The sequence below is a fragment of the Setaria viridis genome, chromosome 2, assembly GCF_005286985.2.
Source record: "Setaria viridis chromosome 2, Setaria_viridis_v4.0, whole genome shotgun sequence".
Classification (NCBI taxonomy): domain Eukaryota; kingdom Viridiplantae; phylum Streptophyta; class Magnoliopsida; order Poales; family Poaceae; genus Setaria; species Setaria viridis.
Genome location: NC_048264.2, coordinates 45930830 through 45947579, shown reverse-complemented (window position 1 = coordinate 45947579; position 16750 = coordinate 45930830). Strand labels below are relative to the sequence as shown.

At 45.2% G+C, this 16750-nt stretch overlaps 4 protein-coding genes across 4 annotated transcripts; 1 reads left to right on the top strand and 3 right to left on the bottom strand.

Annotated features, from left to right (window-relative positions):
• Window positions 1–1876: 1876 nt before the first annotated feature.
• On the bottom strand, window positions 1877–4289 carry LOC117845428 (large ribosomal subunit protein uL10). Its single transcript, XM_034726474.2, has 4 exons — window positions 3823–4289; window positions 2842–2940; window positions 2372–2764; window positions 1877–2145 (listed from the first exon to the last, which is right to left on the bottom strand). Exons 1-4 carry the CDS (start codon window positions 4147–4149, stop codon window positions 2005–2007), a joined length of 960 nt encoding a protein of 319 aa, XP_034582365.1. The 5' UTR covers window positions 4150–4289; the 3' UTR covers window positions 1877–2004.
• Window positions 4290–7011: 2722 nt separating this feature from the next.
• Window positions 7012–8447, bottom strand: LOC140221968 (uncharacterized). The gene has a single exon (XM_072291924.1). The coding sequence runs from the start codon at window positions 8404–8406 to the stop codon at window positions 7012–7014; it is 1395 nt and encodes a 464-aa protein (XP_072148025.1). The 5' UTR covers window positions 8407–8447.
• A 477-nt stretch (window positions 8448–8924) lies between these two features.
• LOC140221967 (uncharacterized) lies at window positions 8925–10970 on the bottom strand. Its single transcript, XM_072291923.1, has 3 exons — window positions 10780–10970; window positions 9903–10067; window positions 8925–9831 (listed from the first exon to the last, which is right to left on the bottom strand). Exons 1-3 carry the CDS (start codon window positions 10968–10970, stop codon window positions 8925–8927), a joined length of 1263 nt encoding a protein of 420 aa, XP_072148024.1.
• Window positions 10971–11697: 727 nt separating this feature from the next.
• On the top strand, window positions 11698–15174 carry LOC117845459 (small ribosomal subunit protein uS9m). Its single transcript, XM_034726507.2, has 5 exons — window positions 11698–12350; window positions 13119–13559; window positions 14222–14302; window positions 14520–14614; window positions 14709–15174. The coding sequence occupies exons 1-4, from the start codon at window positions 11747–11749 to the stop codon at window positions 14609–14611; spliced, it is 1218 nt and encodes a 405-aa protein (XP_034582398.1). The 5' UTR covers window positions 11698–11746; the 3' UTR covers window positions 14612–14614; window positions 14709–15174.
• Window positions 15175–16750: the final 1576 nt, after the last annotated feature.

Below are 16750 nucleotides of genomic sequence, written 5' to 3'. Positions count from 1 at the left end.
TCTGTGACACTTAAACCTTATTAAGACTTGTAACATTAATGGTCATAGGTGGTCCTCACTGAGCTATCCCGCATTTGTGCTTCTAGGAAAGCCCCTATGCTCATAGGTGGCGACTTTAATATTTTGAGGTTCAGTAAAGAAAAAAAACAAACCGTTCAGTGGAAACAAGTTTACATACTTGTTCAACTGGATCATAAACTCATATGAACTAAATGATCTTGTCATTAATGGGGGGCTGTACACCTGGAGCAACAATCAAATAGATCCGACGCTTGAGAAACTCGACAGAGTTCTAATGAGCAGTGAATGGGAATCTGAATTCCCCTTGACCAATCTAAGAAAAATCCCAAGATACATGTTTGACAACAACCCTCTGATGTTGTGTACAGAAATAGAAAAGATCAAAACACAAAAAAAAATTGTTTTGAAACTCCCTGGATTAACCATGCTGACTTTATGCCAAAAATCCAGCAAATTTGGGAAAAAGAAGTGATAGCAAAGAATGGTATATCATAATCAATAGAGTCAAAAGGTTCCTCAAAGGCTGGGGTTTAAATATCAAAGGGCAGATTAAAAGATAAAAACATTCTACAAGGAGAACTGCCTGCCTTGGAAAAGTTGGAGGAAGATGGAATGCTTCCGAATAATTTTTTGGATAGGAAAACTTTCATTCAGACTGAACTGCTCTGGCTGAATGAGAAAGAAGAGCTTTACTGGCATAAAAGATCTAACACTAACTGGCTCCTGCAAGGAGATAATAATACAGATTACTTCCACAAATTGGCTAATGGAAAAAAAAAAGAGAAAAATACCATTTACTGTCTACAACACAATAATGAGAACATTGAGGGGATACTAACATTCTGAACCATGCTACCCAGTATTATAAAGATCTGTTTGGACCCTCCGATAGCCCAACTTTTAAATCGGATCCAGACTGCTGGGACCAATCTGAAAAAATAACTCAGGAGGAAAACGATTTCCTCACAAGCCCATTCACTGAAGAGGAGGTTAAAAAGGTTATCTTCTCAATGGAGAAAATTTAAAGCATAAAATACTTTCCAAAAATTACGTAAAAATACCCAATATTCCTAACACATGATGAAGTAATTTAAAAAATTGTTATCCATAATAAGTTACATAGATAAATATTAAGTTATTTAACAAAAATCATTTTTTAAACAACTTAAAAATTTTATTTGTGACTTGTGAAATATAATAATTTTATAAATTGTTTAAATGTGCCATTAGAATATTGGGTACGTAATTTTTGGAAAGTATTTTATGCTCTAAAAATTCACATAATCTTTAAAAGTAGCGTATTTGATGAATTTTAGTTTTAAGATTTTAAATGATATATATATATATATATATATGTTTTTGTGTAAAATGAGTTCATCTCTATCTTTTATAACACTACAAAAAGCTTTATGAATTTTAGAGGTGATTTGAATGACGTGGAATTATTCATGGATTACCGTCACCCAAGTTAACTGAACGACGAACAGGAGGGAGTGTTAAATTAGGAATCAAAGTTGTCAAATTAGGAATCAAGTTCAAGGAACCACTCATTGTATTACACATAGTTATGTAAGCATCCATTTCACGGTTATCATGGCTGGTCTAGGTGATGCAGGTTGAGTCAATTGACTGGAGCTTAACTCCCGCCGTAGAGCTTCTATTTAGCATCATAGCCTACTGCATAGGAAACCACCCCTATGGCCCTAACCATATGCTCATACAATTACAAGCTTTGCGAAGAGGACAAATAACAACTCAAATCGCCCCAAATGGAATCAGAATCAAAAGCACACTACAGCACAGCAGACCACGAAAAATTTTGCACACAGCAGCAAAGCTACAGCAAAAAGAGCAATAGCGACACAAAGTGCTTAATAGAGATAATAGTCGATTACACTGGGACAACATAGTTCTTTGTCTACAAAAAATTTGATAAGCTGTGTTTCATAAACAAATGCCAAAACTTGCAGCAGCTTGACGCTTCTAGTCGAACAGGCTGAAGCCCATGTCATCATCCGACTCCTCAGCAGGCTCTTCCGCCTTCTTCTCTTCTTCCTTGGGAGCAGCCGCAGCACCAGCGTCCGCAGAAGCGACCGGGGCAGCAGCAGCAAACTTGCTCGGGTCCTGCAAACCAACATCACCACATAATTAGGTTCAGCTCGAACACCAACTTGCAAACATACACTAATCACTGTATACTCTCATTTCTACCGAACTTTAAGGCCACGTGCAAAGGAAAGTAGGACATGCATGTTAATTAAATCCGTAGAAAACAAATTCCAACTCATTGGAAACTAGCAACCACAGCAGATACAAGTTAATGAAAACTACGGACAGTAGCCATATTTACCTTGAGGTACTCCTTGATCTTGTCAGCATGCGGGTACGAGTAGTCTGTCTCCACAGCAACAGCAAGCACATTCTTGTACCCATTGATGAACATGTGGGGCGCGGCAGCAAGGGTTGGGTACGAGAGCGCCAGGGACAGAGAGGCAACCATGGAGACACCAGTGGCAAACTTCTCAATGAGGTCCTCCTCAGTCAGGTCAAGCACCTCAGGGCTGAAGACTGACCCATCCTCATAGACATTGATGACCTGAAGACCATATGAGAAAGGGCGGATACCCAGCTTGGCAAGAAGGGCAGACTCGGATGAGCCCACTTTGTCACCCTTCTTGATCAGCTCCACAGGGGTGATAATTTCCACAGTACCCTTGTTAATCTTGGTGGGGATGTTGAGCACCTGAAACAAGCGATAGGTGTGAGTATGATGCTGTGCTGATAACTGTTATAAGAGATGTACTGCCAATTATAACTCACCTGGAAGAAAGAGGTCTGGGAGGGATCCAGACCAGTGTTGCCAGGGGGGACAACAACATCAACGGGAGCAACCAGCCCAACACGAGCAGGAGCACCAACCTGTTTTGGGGAAAAAACAGATTTGACATTAGTATATAGATAACATGTGCTCTAAATAAACTTCAGCTCAACAAATCTATAGTGCATCTGCTGCAATAAAAATACTGACAGAAGTACGACCATGCAAAAACATCAACAAAAAGACTTGATACTAACACAGAATTACAAACATCACAAAACTATGTAACAAGACACCAATCTTCATTGACATGACTCCACTTGAGATTTTAATTGTAACAACAGTGATCAATATGATTTGTATCCATTTGGTGATGGGTTCCACCAAAGACAACATCAGCCACTGAGCCAATCAGATTTTACACAGTTAAAATTTTACACTTAGCCCCAGTAGGTAATCCAAAGCAACTAACAACCAAAATCTCAAAGAATTCATATTATTACCAAAACTTGAAATAATATCCTGAAACTAAAATTCCCAAAATTTCACAAAAAATTGAATCTGAAACTAAAATTCAATGTTCAGGACAGTCACATTGTAATCAGCAGCCATGCTTCCTACAATCAAACTGCTACTTGCAGTCATGCGTCATAACTGAACAGAAAACGGTAACAACACATGGTGTTATGTAATCAATATAAAATAGGTGCAACACACCAAAAAACAATCAGGTGACCTAAGCAACTTCCAATGTTATAACTGACATCTCAATTGTGATTTCAAATCTACTATATGCATTGCACACATGGGACAGAAACTGCATTCAGAGCCATTAATTCAGTTTGTGAACTATACAATTCATATTCATGACACTCAGATTGCACTCGCAAGTTACCAAACTTAGTCATCTAGAATTCACAATTTAGTCCAAAAACACTTGCTGACGTGAGCAAAAAGGTAAATGCGAGGAAACAGAAATTCACCTTGTACTTGGCGACCTCCTCGCGGACCTCCTTGAGGTCACCCTTGGTGAAGATGAGGCCAACGTTGCCGACGAGGAGGTCCATGAGCGGGTCGAAGGTGTGGTTCCCCGTCTTGTCAGCGTAAGCCTTGATGCAGCGCCTGATGAGCGTGTTCTTCCCCATGAGCACCACTGAGTCGCCCCTCAGCCCGCGGCGGATGTCCTGGAGCTGCTTGGAGCCGACGTTGTCGGCGAGGGCGATGAGCACCTTGGTGTACTCATCCAGCAGGCTGCACAGCTTGCGGTCGTACGCCTGCTTCTTCTCCGCCTTGGTCCGCTTGATCGCCATCGCTGCAGAGGAAACCTAACCCTAGCTAGAGGCGTCGGCGGATCTGTGGGGTGGAGATACACGGAGGAGGAGGACCAAGCCTTCGAGGGGGCAAGGCGGACGGCTTGTGGCGGCGGCGTCGCTTTAACCTGGGGGATGAAGTTGGCGGCCGTGCGTTTTATAGGTAGGATTCGCGGGGGCGCTAGGGTTTCCTTTCGTGGCAGGCGAGATGGGCTTGCCTGATATTGGGCTGCGACGGTTGTGCATACTATGCTGAGCCTGCAGCTGGGCCGGTCTTCTTTTCGAGGCAAGCCGATGTGGTGTGAGAGGTTGCTGAAGTGCAGGCTGCTCAAGTGCTCAGTGACAAACATGCTCTGCAAGCTGAAGCTCTATGGCGTGCATTCCGTCATTAAAGCTTTCTACAAATTCAGGCGTGGGGAGGATTGTGATTATAAGTTAGAACAGATCCAATTAAACTGAAGATGGCATTGCAAAGCTGAGAGTTGTGTTGTTTAGAGAGGCCGTGTTTCTCTTTTTTTTGCCAGCGTCGTGCACTATCCCCGGACTTGTAACAGAGCTGGGCATGCTCTTGCCTCGCAAGGTACAGCTCTTAATGGAAAGTTTATTCCAACAAAAAAAAATAGCTCCTTCTACGTTTTGGGGAGCTCTTGCAGCTAAGAGTTTGCTAAAGTTCACAGGAGTTTCGTAGGATGCTGCTAGTAAAATTTTTCTAAATTTGAATATCTGACAGAATGGAACGTTCCTCCAATGGGGCATATGGATGTGAAAAATGCTGCAAACACTGGATTTCGAAATGCAATGACTGTCAAGATAGTCCAAAAGATGCTGGCTCTGCATTTTCACTGAGAGCAAATGTCAAAAAACATATGATCAGTCGTCGAGTTCATTTTGGCTCTGTAGCGTATGTCGAATATATCAAACAGGCAGACAGGTTCATCTCGTACTTTCTGAGCTTCTGCGATCTAGCCGGTCACTGCCAGCGGCACCCATGACCACGCCCAGCTTGTCCTCGGCTCCTCGCTCGCCGCCGCCGTCGTTGACGTCTCGGGAGCAGCCTCCTTGTCCTTAGTGCTTGGTGCTGCAGACTTGCGGCGAGCGCGAACGTGAACCTGCTCTTGCCAGCCGAAAGCGCCGCGGTGGTGCTCGCCGGAGACTGGCAGGCCGGTGGGCTGCCCCGAGACGCCGCCATCGAAGGGCTCGGAGATATCCGCAATGGAGCTCCGCAGCTGGAGCTGCTCAAAGAAGAGAACCTGCACGATGGCACGGAACGGAAGACGCTTGTTGTGCACCGCTCGAGGGACAGCTTCTGGCCGTCCATCACCAGGCAGAGCTCTTCCTTGTCCGATTCAGACAGATATGGATGCGCGCGCCTATCAACGAAAACAAATCAATTTCAAATACGAGCATGATCAGTTAATCACAGGAATATTACTACACGTCAGCATATTTCCACGCGACTCTTTTCCTAATAAGGAATATTAACTGCTAATCACTGTCGGAAACCAAATTAAATCCGACTCCGAGCCTCTAGTCGGAGAAGCTCCTAGCTACATATATGGGCGCACAGGCCCAGGTGATCTTATCACGTGGACAAGCCAGAGCGCACCATCCAATCCAATCGCCACCAGAGCCATGGAAACCGGCGCAAAGAAACCCGACGCCGCCGGCGACCCCGCCCCGGCGCCGAGCGCCGCTGCGGCCAACGCGACGCAGCCGCCGCAGCAGGCGCTGTTCGAGGCGAAGCACGCGGAGCTGCTGTCCCAGGCGCGCGACGTGGCGCGCGAGTTCGGCGTCGACGTGCACGCCATCGTGTTCCGCCCCGACGACGGCACCGCGGTCAGGAACGAGTTCCTCGGCGCCGGGCGGGAGGCGCAGCTGAAGGACCTGATCGGGCGGGCGGTGGCCAGGGACGTGTCGGCGATGGGGGCGCCGGAGCTGGCCGCGCACGAGCAGCATCTCCTGCGGCTGAGGGCCCTGGTGGCCCGCGAGCTGCAGGCGAAGGCGGCTAAGGCCAAGGCCATCGCGAGCCCCAAGAGGTCTTCGGAAACAGCTGTGATGGCCGCCGCCGGCGGCGGCGGAAGCAGCGACAAGATTAGGAGGATAGAGTAGTTTGTCTCGTACATGGATGCACGCGTCAGTCTGTCCGGTTCATCGTTCATCAGCCTTAAGCTGATGAATTATCATCAATTTTTAGTGTTGCTTTGATTTGTTAGTGTCATGTGTCAATGTGCGCCGTGCATGTTGTGTACTCCACTCCCCATGATGTCAACTATTTGTTGATGAAATAATAGAAGAGATGAACTGCATGATCAGATGTTTAATATTTTCATTAGATATATATACCGTAGGCCTGATGTATGCCATTAGACAGCGAGCTTTTATATTAAATAACGTGCTCCACTAGTATCAAGCGACTCCTACCTTCGTAACGGGCTGCTTCGACCTGATCAAAGAACTGCGTGATCAGTGCGCAGGATTAGCTGGGATAGATTGACATTCCTCCTTATGTGCAAGAATCGTGAAAGCGAACTAAAAAAAGGAAAGATAAAAGATTTTCTTTGGAGAACGAACCTGCAACATAAGGGCATGTACAACAGTGAGACAGCTGCTGTCTCTAAGTTCTTGGAATTTACAACATAGACGGCTAAATAGACAGCTCGTACAACCCACAGACAGCTGCTATCTGTTTTGGCTGTCAACAAATCATTAAATGTTTGCATGCAACCATGATCAATCATGAATAGTATTTCTATATACTATTGCGTTGCTAATGGATAGAAAATAAATTCTGCAAAGTAAAACATATATTATATTATACTATATATTTCAATCAAATATAACATAGATCTTCGTCCCCATAAATCAAATACGACTGAAATATTCATATCTAATTTTTTTGTTTCCATAGCGATGCCATATGTGTTCAACAAGATCGTCCCTGAGTTGTCTATGCGTTGGCCGTGCTTGGATAACGGAATTCCTTCTAAGCACCTCCGCGAAGCATGGATTGGGGTTATCACTTATATGCACTTCAGGCGGGAGCACAATCGTCGTACTTGCATTCTCATTCAAATCCAAGGAAACTCTAGCCAATTCCTTCTCATCCTCCACTATCATATTATGAAGGATAACACAAGCTTGCATTATGTTGATAACATCCTCCCGATTCCATAACCTTGCTGGCCGACGAACAATATCAAAGCGGGATTGCAATACGCCAAATGCGCATTCGACATCCTTCCTTGCTCCTTCTTGCATCAATGCAAATAATTTGTCTTCACGAGTCTGGGGGGCTGTTATTGTTTTCAAGAAGACCGCCCATTCTGGATATATTTTATCAGCGAGATAGTAGCCCATATCATACTGTTTTCCATTTACGGTGTATTGTACCCTTGGAGCTTCCCCTTTTAGAACATTGATGAACAATGGTGACTTGTTTAGGACATTGATGTCATTCTGAGACCCGGCGGTACCAAAGAAAGCATGCCAGATACGAAGATTATGAGATACCACTGCTTCAAGAATCATAGTAGGAACACCTTTGTCACCACGTGTGAACATGCCTGCCCAATCTTTAGGACAATTCTTCCATGCCCAATGCATACAATCGATGCTTCCCAACATTCCTGGAAAACCACGAGCCTCATTTTCTTGCAAAATTTTTTCTAGTTCGTCACTTGTAGGAGGGCGCAGGTACTCTTGACCAAAACATTCAATCACACCTACAGCAAATTTTCCAAGAATCTCCAAAGAAGTGCTTGCAGCAATTTTTAGGACGTCGTCAAGTTGGTCGGCCGGCGAGCCATATGCTAGCATCCGGATTGCTGCAGTACACTTCTGAAGGGGTGAATGTCCCTCTCTACCAGTTGCATCAACTCTTCTAGTAAAATAAGGATCCCAATTACTAAGAGTTTCAACGATGCGCAGGAATAATGGTTTATTCATTCGAAACCTTCTACGAAACATCTCATCGGTGAAGATAGGATTTGCAGAAAAATAATTAGCAACAAGATCATCATGACCTTGTTCTCGACTCCTTGGTATGTACCTCCTTGGTCCACTTTGTCGTCGGCGCCGAGTCACAGACGATGTTCCTCCTTCGATGTCTGCCTTTAATCCATCTCCAATCTGCATCACAAATTCTTCTACAATTTCATCTTCTGCTAGGAAATCTTCCACGGTGAACACCTCTGTAGGATCAAAGTCATCGGCTTCTGGTAGATCATCTTCATCATCGGTAGGTGGATGTGGTTCCATAGTACTAGAAAAACAAAGTTTATATGCTGAATGAATGGAAGCAAGCCACCTATTTATAGTCTGCAGCCTATGAATGGATGGAATTTCATACGGGAGATATGCAGTCTGTACGCGGTTTCAAAGGAGACATGCAGTCGGTGGACAGTTTTACAAGGGGAGACATGCAGACAGTGGACTATTTAACATACAAGTAACTGAAAAATCTGGCAGATCAGGTGTTTACCACGCATTCACATAGGTTCACACAAGTAGACATATTCAAACATTCGACAAGTAGACATGTTCACACAAGTAGGTTTCATCTAATGCCTGTGTAAACGAAGGCAACAGGCCATCATCAGCTGGGCTGTTTACTAAAAGAACTAGCAAATATTTTTCTGTTGTCCAGCAGAAGACAACTCACCATGGCTTCCAGCGCCCAAAATTAATTATCCTATACTTGAAATCATTATATAATCAGTTATCAGCTATTCTATAACTGAATAAAAAATTAAACTACATAATGTGTGCATACCTGACTAGCTTATTTCAGGAAATAAAGACTTCCTAAGACACTTCATGGCAGCAACACGTTCAGCTTTTTCTTCATCAGACATTGAACTTGTATCTTGAGAGATGAGAGAGTTGTAAGCTTGCATCATCTTTGATTCCTTCTCGAGCCTTTTTGCCTCTTTGGTCTCTTGAGCAGTAAGATGAGCCAGTCTAGTGGTTTCAAGCTTTTCAGATGATAACTTCTGTTGTAGTTCCAGTACCTTCATGTGGTTTGCATTTAAATCTTCCTGAATTTTACTAAATTTATCGAGCTTCTCCACATCAATGGCCGATTCCTTTGATTTTCCATCATTATCCAGGCTTGATCCTTTAGACTTCATTTTTGCAGCAAGAGCAGCCTTTTTAGCTGCCTTTTGTCCAATAGGTCGCTCTAGCATTTCTTCAATATCATCATTTTCATCCTTTTCTCCTTCAATGCGATATGACTTTCTTTTACGAGCATTCTTGAGGTCTTCATTATATGTTTTCCACTTTGCCACATCTCGGCATATTTTCCAAACATTCTTTAACACAAAGGGACCTAGCTTTGCCTTCTTGTTGTCTTCCAAATAGAACTTGTCTGCTGTATCAATCCACATCTGATCGGAGTAGCCACTTGTGAATAATCTGCGAGCCTTCAAATATGCACATTCATATAGATCAATCCACCGATTAATCTTGTGCCATCGATCCTTGGCTTGCTTTGAATTTCTTTTCCTCTGTGACGGGATAGTCATGTTGTATGACTTGACAACATCACCCCAATAGTGCTTGTTGTTCCTATCAGCTCCCACGGATGAGTCTGTTGAATTTTTCAACCAAGCACTCATCAATTTCTCATCTTCTTCTGGTGTCCACAAGATCCGCTTCTCTGTCCTGACATTCTCAGTATCACTATCAACTTCAATAGCCTCCTGTTCAGATAAACTTGTACTTCTTGAGATGAATTTCCACTGTTGTTAGGCTGCAGTGCATCCATTGAGGCAAAACTGACACCAACATCGACAGGCCTTGGTGCCTTGAAAGGTGCATAATGAGATGGAGCACCAACAAAATGTGAATTCTGTGATAAATGGGATTCGTTGTTGAATAAGCCCATAAATCCACCAGGAGGGTGTGTGCTGTTGTCCCTGCAAAATTGTATACATGAACTTAATATTCACTGAAACAGTTCTCTACCAGGGGATACACGAGCTAGCATTTCCTTTGTTTTTAGTTAGCATAGATTCAACTTTGATCTTAAATGGCATCCATTTAACAAAAAAAATGACTGACTGCACACTAAAGATAATTCTAAATTGACCGACTGAACATATTCAACTATTGATTCAGTGATCATCACTGAACACATACATGCAGCCACCAATTCTATTGAACTGGAAACATTCAGTACCTTAAAAAAAATCAGTGATTACTAAATACACATTCGGTAATTTAGTTATTAATTCTACTGAAGTGAACACATAGATCTTCTAGTTCCTATCCCAAAAACATTAGCACTATTAGTAACTGGAAAATATAATTGCAGTGCATACCTAGTTAGATACTCTCAGCAAAACAACAAGCAGCAACATATGTAAACTTGTGAATTAGAAAATTAGCAAATATTTTTGGAATTACCATGCTGGATCCCAACTGGATTGTTTCCCAAACGAAGGGGAACTTGGACTAATGGAGCCACCACATCTGCCATGTGAAGAACCAACAACGGCAAATTCGATTGGGTAGCCTTGTCTGCCATGGATTGGTGGAGAATCGAAGCTGTCTGCCATGGATTGAGGATGAATCGAACTTGCCGAGGGGTTGGTTGTTGGGGACGAGCTACTTCCGCGATCGACGAACGCCGCCGTCGCACTGTTGTTGAGGCTGACGAGGTTGGGTGCTAGAGCCGAACCGCTTCCACGAGGAACTTTGGTCGCAGCCGCACCCGCCGCCGCTGCAACCGCCCGCGTCGTTCTTGCTGCCGCCGCCGTCTTGCTCTTCGAAGGTACCGTGACCTTCCTCTTTGAAAGCGATGCCATCCTGCTAGACATCGCTGGAGAGGGAAGAGGCAGCTCTCGGCAATGGCACGCAAGGGCGGCGGAGACTGTCGAGGTGGAGAAAATGGCAAAGACGAAACATATACGGCGGGAGATTTGGCGCGCAATCGGGAGATTTGGCGTGCGCACAGCAGGATCCGCACGGTGTCGACGAGGAGGCGATGGTCCGTACAACGCGCAGCTAGCCGTCTTCTTCGCCTGGGAGCACGAGCGCTTGCCGTCGTCTCCCCACGCGACGGCTTCCCTCTCTCTCTCTTCAGTTACTGCAGTGAAGCGATGGGGATTTTGCAAAACTTCCGTCGTGAGACGACGGCTGCCACGACCGTTGTACGTGCCCTAAGGGGATGCCACATATTCCCGATGCACAACGGGCTCAACAAAGATGCAGAGAAGTTTGGCAAGAACTGAACATGGAAGACAAGAGAGGCATCCTAGCAGAGCTCGGATCAGGAAAGAGGGTTTCTTGAGCTGGTATACGTGATGCAAGGTAAAGCGCGTACGGAGAACTTAGTGGACAGTGATATGATAACGCTGGGTTCTGAAGTTAATGGAATTCCTGATCCTCCGAAAAGAAACATGGTCCTCTTGTATCACCTTCAAGAGAAGAAGACGTAATATGACTAGCAAGCATAATATTACGCCTTCTTGCATGCAACACGGAAAATCAACTGAACAGCATTCTCATGGACAAAAGCGGAAAAACGGAAACAAAACGAATCAAGCCGCTAAAACCCTAGCTCCCCCGCCGCCCACCTCCGCGCACCACCATCATGCTGCTCCGCCGCCTCCTCCACTCCTCCCGCCACTTCCGCCACGGCCTCCAAACCGTAGCTCCGGCCACCAGCGCCTCGTCCTCTCCCCTACCATTTCGCCGCCTCCCGGACCTCCTCCTCCCCGCGCGCGTCCTCTCCCCACGGCTCCTCTCCACCTCCGGCCGCGACGACGACGGCAACAAGCCGTGGAGCTTCGCCGGGGACTCAGGCGATCCGGACCCGTTCCCCCATGAGGAAGCCGCCGCCGACGCTGGAGAGGCGCTGCCGGTAGGTCCCGCGGCCGTCGCCGACGAGCCCTGGGCGAAGGGCTTCGGCGTGGAGGACGGCGATAGTGGGGACGTGTTCGAGGGGATCTACAAGGAGGCGGCGTCGGCGGCCCCGGCGAGCGGAGAGGCGGCTCCGGCAGGCGACGAGGAGCAGTGGACACTGAGTGGGGATGAGAAGGATCCCTTTGCCGATGCTGTGCTTGGGGAGGGGATCGATGGGATTCAAGGTGAGGGTGGTGGGCTCGATGAGCTCGATGCGGGTGAAGACCCTGAGGCTGAGCTGAAGCGACAGAAGAACATGGAGAGGGAGAAGGAGCTGATGGAGATACTCAAAGGTGATCATCTACACCTGCTCGTGTGTATTAGTGCTTTGATTTCTTGGTAGTGCAATAACCAGTGAGAGCATGATCTGGTTAAGTTCATGCATATTCTTTTGGATTATTTTTGGATAACTGATGAAGTGCCACACTTTGAAGGTATAGAATCATAATCAGAAACATAACAATTTCCTGCATTTGGAACGATAACTGCAAATGTTTCTTACATCTTGGTACTAGTGTAAGGGTAATGTGGCTGGGGTTGCATTGTTGCTTGTGGGATTATGATCTATTATACATTTCCTCGGTTGTCTATTTTGGATGCTATTCATTTCAATGTAGCTTAATGTAACTCATGGTGAAGATGTGAATGCTGAATTTAAATGTTGGTATCTGCTGACTGGCAGAGTTTCCCATTTAGACTTGTATAGGTGTGTCCGTCCATGTTGTAAACAGCCTAGTATGATAAGGTAGCATCGAAATGGTCCTATAGTTTATTCACCACTTTTGGTGCTCATGGTGCCTGTGGTGTACTTCTTGACTGATTGGAATTATCTATGACCACAGTTAGTTAGCCTTTCATGTTCGTTTTACTTTTTCTTTTGTGGATTTATCTAGTAATGGGTACTTCTGTCTAGGAATTCCCTTCCCTAGACCCCACCTTGTGTGGGAGCTTTCGCACTGGGTACGCCCCTTTTTTTTGTGGATTTATCTAGTAATGGGTACTTCTAATCTGTACTGCATGCAGAAGTAAAAGTTAGTGAAAACAATATTTTATGATTGCAGGTCCAAATCGTGCATTTGGTGATGCCATTGCTTCCTCTGGGATCACTGAGGGAATGATTGATAGTTTGATCCTCTTGAAGGATGTCAGGGATGTTCCGGGAATGCCTCCCCTAACTGAAATAGAAGATGAAGCTATCGAGAAACTGAGTGCAACATCAAGCAGAGCTGAAGTCGAGCGCCAAAAGCAAGAAGAAATTGCCAAGGCACGAGTAAGACAGGTTGATGAGAAAGGAAGGGCTTATGGAACAGGGAAAAGGAAATGCAGCATTGCCCGTGTTTGGATTGAGCCTGGTGATGGCAAATTCATTGTCAATGAAAAGGAGTTTGATGCTTACTTCCCAATCCTGGATCATCGAGCCGACCTTCTTCGTCCATTTACCGTTACCAAGACTTTGGGGCTTTGGGATGTGACCTGTACTGTGAAAGGTGGCGGTGTCTCAGGTTAGTGTTGATAGTTTGTACATCTGTACTTCAAGTACATTTATGCAAAGCTAGGTGTCCAGAATTGACATGATAATCGTGGCTGGTGTATTAGAACCATTCAGAGGTAGGTATGCTGGATATTTTGCAATTTGCAGCGTTTAGCATGAAGTAACGTATGTGTGTATTAATCCTTGAGTTTCATACTAAGTTTAATAGGTCAGGAAGTCCTTTACGAATTGTAAATTTTGTATGGATGTCGAGCTTGTATAACATATGGTGCAACTACATGCCATGGCATGCATTCCTAAAAATCACAGCAAATATATGTATGCTTTTCATTGTTGACAGAAAAATGCTCTTTAACTTTGCTGTTTTTCATTCCTTTGCTATAATAAGATATATGCTTAACTCTTTGAATTTGAAACATCAACTCTGCTGCAGGATTAATGCATTTTTAAATTTTCTATTCTACGTAGGTGCAGTATTTTTTTTTACCATTGCCTGGGCACATGTACTGTTTTTATTTTCATGCTTAATTTGTGCAGGGTTCTTGCATATACTGGATTTTACAAATACAGCCCTTTCATAGTTTTTTCCATAAATTTACTCTTTTTCTATGTGACTTTCTGATCATTTATGTGAAACCTCTCCCTAACTGAACTTCTGTTCATAAAAAACAGGACAAGTTGGTGCTATCCGCTTGGGAATCAGCAGGGCCTTGCAGAATTGGGAACCAGGACTGCGTCCATACCTCAAAGCAGGTAAAATCGGCTTTCACCACAACCCATTTTTATACTCCCCTCCCAATAACCTTGTAATGATTGCTGGCACTATGAAGTTCCCCCGCTCATGTTTTTTGGCAACCATCCACATCAGAAGTACATTTGAAGTGAATATTTTGCGTTGATGTCATTTTACATTTCCATATGTTCCTTCCATAAGCTCCTCATATCTATGACTCTATGTGCCAAAAAACAGCTGGATATTTGACAAGAGATTCACGTGTGGTCGAAAGGAAAAAACCTGGAAAGGCAAAAGCAAGAAAGAGCTTCCAATGGGTCAAGCGGTAACAGGTAAATTGTCGCAGCTTGCCAAATTGTGGAATGGTATAGGGTTTTTAATGATGTTTTAGGGGAAACTTATTTTGATTTCTTGTAACATTTCCAGGGCCATCAGCAGAACTACCATTTTTTTGGGTGGCAGATCGATGCCCCTCGTGGGTTTTCTTGTCAATTTGGAAGGTTCTTTCAGCTTGATACTAAATTCCTTCAGTTTGTATTGATATGGGATTGTGCTACACTTGTGAAACATGACACAGCAAATTGATCCAGAAAATACCATTTGACCTAGTCAAGATTCAGAAGTTGCTTCGCAATGAGCTGTCAATAAAACAGGCTGTGCCAATGGAACTCAATGTTCAGCTCTGATGGAAAATCCCCTCGCGTCTGAGGTTTTCATTGCTGAGAAACAGGTTTCATATGCCGATTGATGATCGTGATAACTTGCTTTACAATTTCTTTTTCTTCGTGTATGTCCATGTACTCTAGCCTTCAGGTAATCATTTGACTCTGGTAAAGGAATGGTACACGGTCGGTTTGTGTCTGAAATAATACCGAAACCCCAATCTTTGGCATGGCTCGTTCTCAGTTTTTACCATCGTTTTGTGCGGTTTTGAATTGTATTAATCTTTGACCTGCCGGGTAACACCTGTTTGATCCGCAGTTCGTGCAACTGATTCTAGATAATCTGTTACCCCATCGTGAAAGGGGCGTCTCAATTTCAAGAAAAGAAAGATAGGAAACGCACTGCCAGTTTTTTTAGTTGTCGAATGTTGGTTGGTCTGGGAAGTTGGCCAGCCTAATCAGTCCATTTCGTCCACGAAAAGCTAACCCGTTCGTGTCCGTTAATTCCCGTTGCACCTCGTTTACAAAAGAAAACAAATAATGAAAATTGCCATCGGCTTCTGCCGGTGCGATTAGTCGGCATCCTTTCTGCTGGCAGATCAGACGGCAAGTAGCTGCAGACACAGGCGGTGAAGATGGTGGCGGTGGCTTCGGCCGGTGCTCTTGCTGCCAGCAGGCAAAACATCCGCATTGCTCGTCGGATTTTGGTGCGCCAACCGCCGCGCTATGCCACTCACCAGGAGCAGCTCAAATATTCAATCTGGGTGCCAACGAGTTGTTCTGAAATGGAGAAAAAGAACGCAGCTCTGAACATCGGCTGGAGGAAAAGAGCGTGGGGCTTGACTGAATTGTAATCAGAAGCGACCAAAAAGAAACGAAGGCAAGGCAAAGCACCAAAGCTCAGTCTCCTTGCTCAGCATCAGCAGTTTGGACAATCACACTTTCACTGTTCCACAAGAACCAGCATCAGCATCAGCAGCAATGGCGCCTTCAGCGGTCTCCTTGCTCGCCGTCGCCGTGGCTCTGCTGGGAGTTCTGCAACCCGCTGCCACCAGCCCGCCACCATCGCCGCCAGCAGCACCGGCGACGGGCCCGCCGGTGAGCTGCGCGTCGACCTTGTACAATCTCTTCAGCTGCACCCCTTTCCTCTCCACCGGGACGCCCCTCGCCGGCCCGCCGGCCAGCTGCTGCGCGACCTTGAGGGCGACTCTCGCCTCTCCGGATTCGATCTGTCTCTGCCACCTCATCGATGGCTGGTTCAACCAGTTCGCGAACGTCAACATCGATCCGGTTAGACTGGCTTTGTTACCCATTGTGTGCTTGGCCATCGTACCCCCGGAGCTGCCCTACGTGTGTTCCGGTAATCTTTATTTTCAGTGTCGCATCTGAGTATCAATCCATGTACTAGGCTTTAATTTGCTGCTAATGTTCCTAGTATTTTTTTTTCCTTTCTTTTCAGAGGGACCTGTGCCTCCCATCATTATCGTACCACCGGGGCCACAGGCGACCCGGGACTCAGTTGCAAGTACCGCACCACCGGCGACCCTTCCTCGTGCAGCGCTCAGGGACTCCGTTGCAAGTACCGTACCACCGGCGCCACCGGCGGCGACTCTTCCTCGTGCAGCGCTCAAGGACTCCGTAGCAAGGCGCGGCTGAAGTTACACAAAAAGGGATATCTCACTTTTACTACTTGTCAAACACTCATCTATGTAACCCGCCATCCTTTACGCCTAATTACTAGATATCTCACTTTATCTAAATATTTCATTTCCCTTGTCATACAATCTATTTAACACACCATCCTTT

Excerpts from the sequence above, each read along its gene's own strand:
- LOC117845428 (XM_034726474.2), bottom strand. The coding sequence starts at position 4,149 with ATGGCGATCAAGCGGACCAAGGCGGAGAAGAAGCAGGCGTACGACCGC. Across the intron at positions 2,941-3,822 it reads AGGAGGTCGCCAAGTACAAG|GTTGGTGCTCCTGCTCGTGT; the intron begins GTGAATTTCTGT and ends TCCCCAAAACAG. Across the intron at positions 2,146-2,371 it reads AGATCAAGGAGTACCTCAAG|GACCCGAGCAAGTTTGCTGC; the intron begins GTAAATATGGCT and ends GTTGGTTTGCAG.
- LOC140221968 (XM_072291924.1), bottom strand. The coding sequence starts at position 8,406 with ATGGAACCACATCCACCTACCGATGATGAAGATGATCTACCAGAAGCC.
- LOC140221967 (XM_072291923.1), bottom strand. The coding sequence starts at position 10,970 with ATGTCTAGCAGGATGGCATCGCTTTCAAAGAGGAAGGTCACGGTACCT. Across the intron at positions 10,068-10,779 it reads AACAACAGTGCGACGGCGGC|GGACAACAGCACACACCCTC; the intron begins GTTCGTCGATCG and ends ACAATTTTGCAG. Across the intron at positions 9,832-9,902 it reads GCCTCAATGGATGCACTGCA|TGATACTGAGAATGTCAGGA; the intron begins GCCTAACAACAG and ends TGAAGTTGATAG.
- LOC117845459 (XM_034726507.2), top strand. The coding sequence starts at position 11,747 with ATGCTGCTCCGCCGCCTCCTCCACTCCTCCCGCCACTTCCGCCACGGC. Across the intron at positions 12,351-13,118 it reads GCTGATGGAGATACTCAAAG|GTCCAAATCGTGCATTTGGT; the intron begins GTGATCATCTAC and ends TTATGATTGCAG. Across the intron at positions 14,303-14,519 it reads GCGTCCATACCTCAAAGCAG|CTGGATATTTGACAAGAGAT; the intron begins GTAAAATCGGCT and ends GCCAAAAAACAG.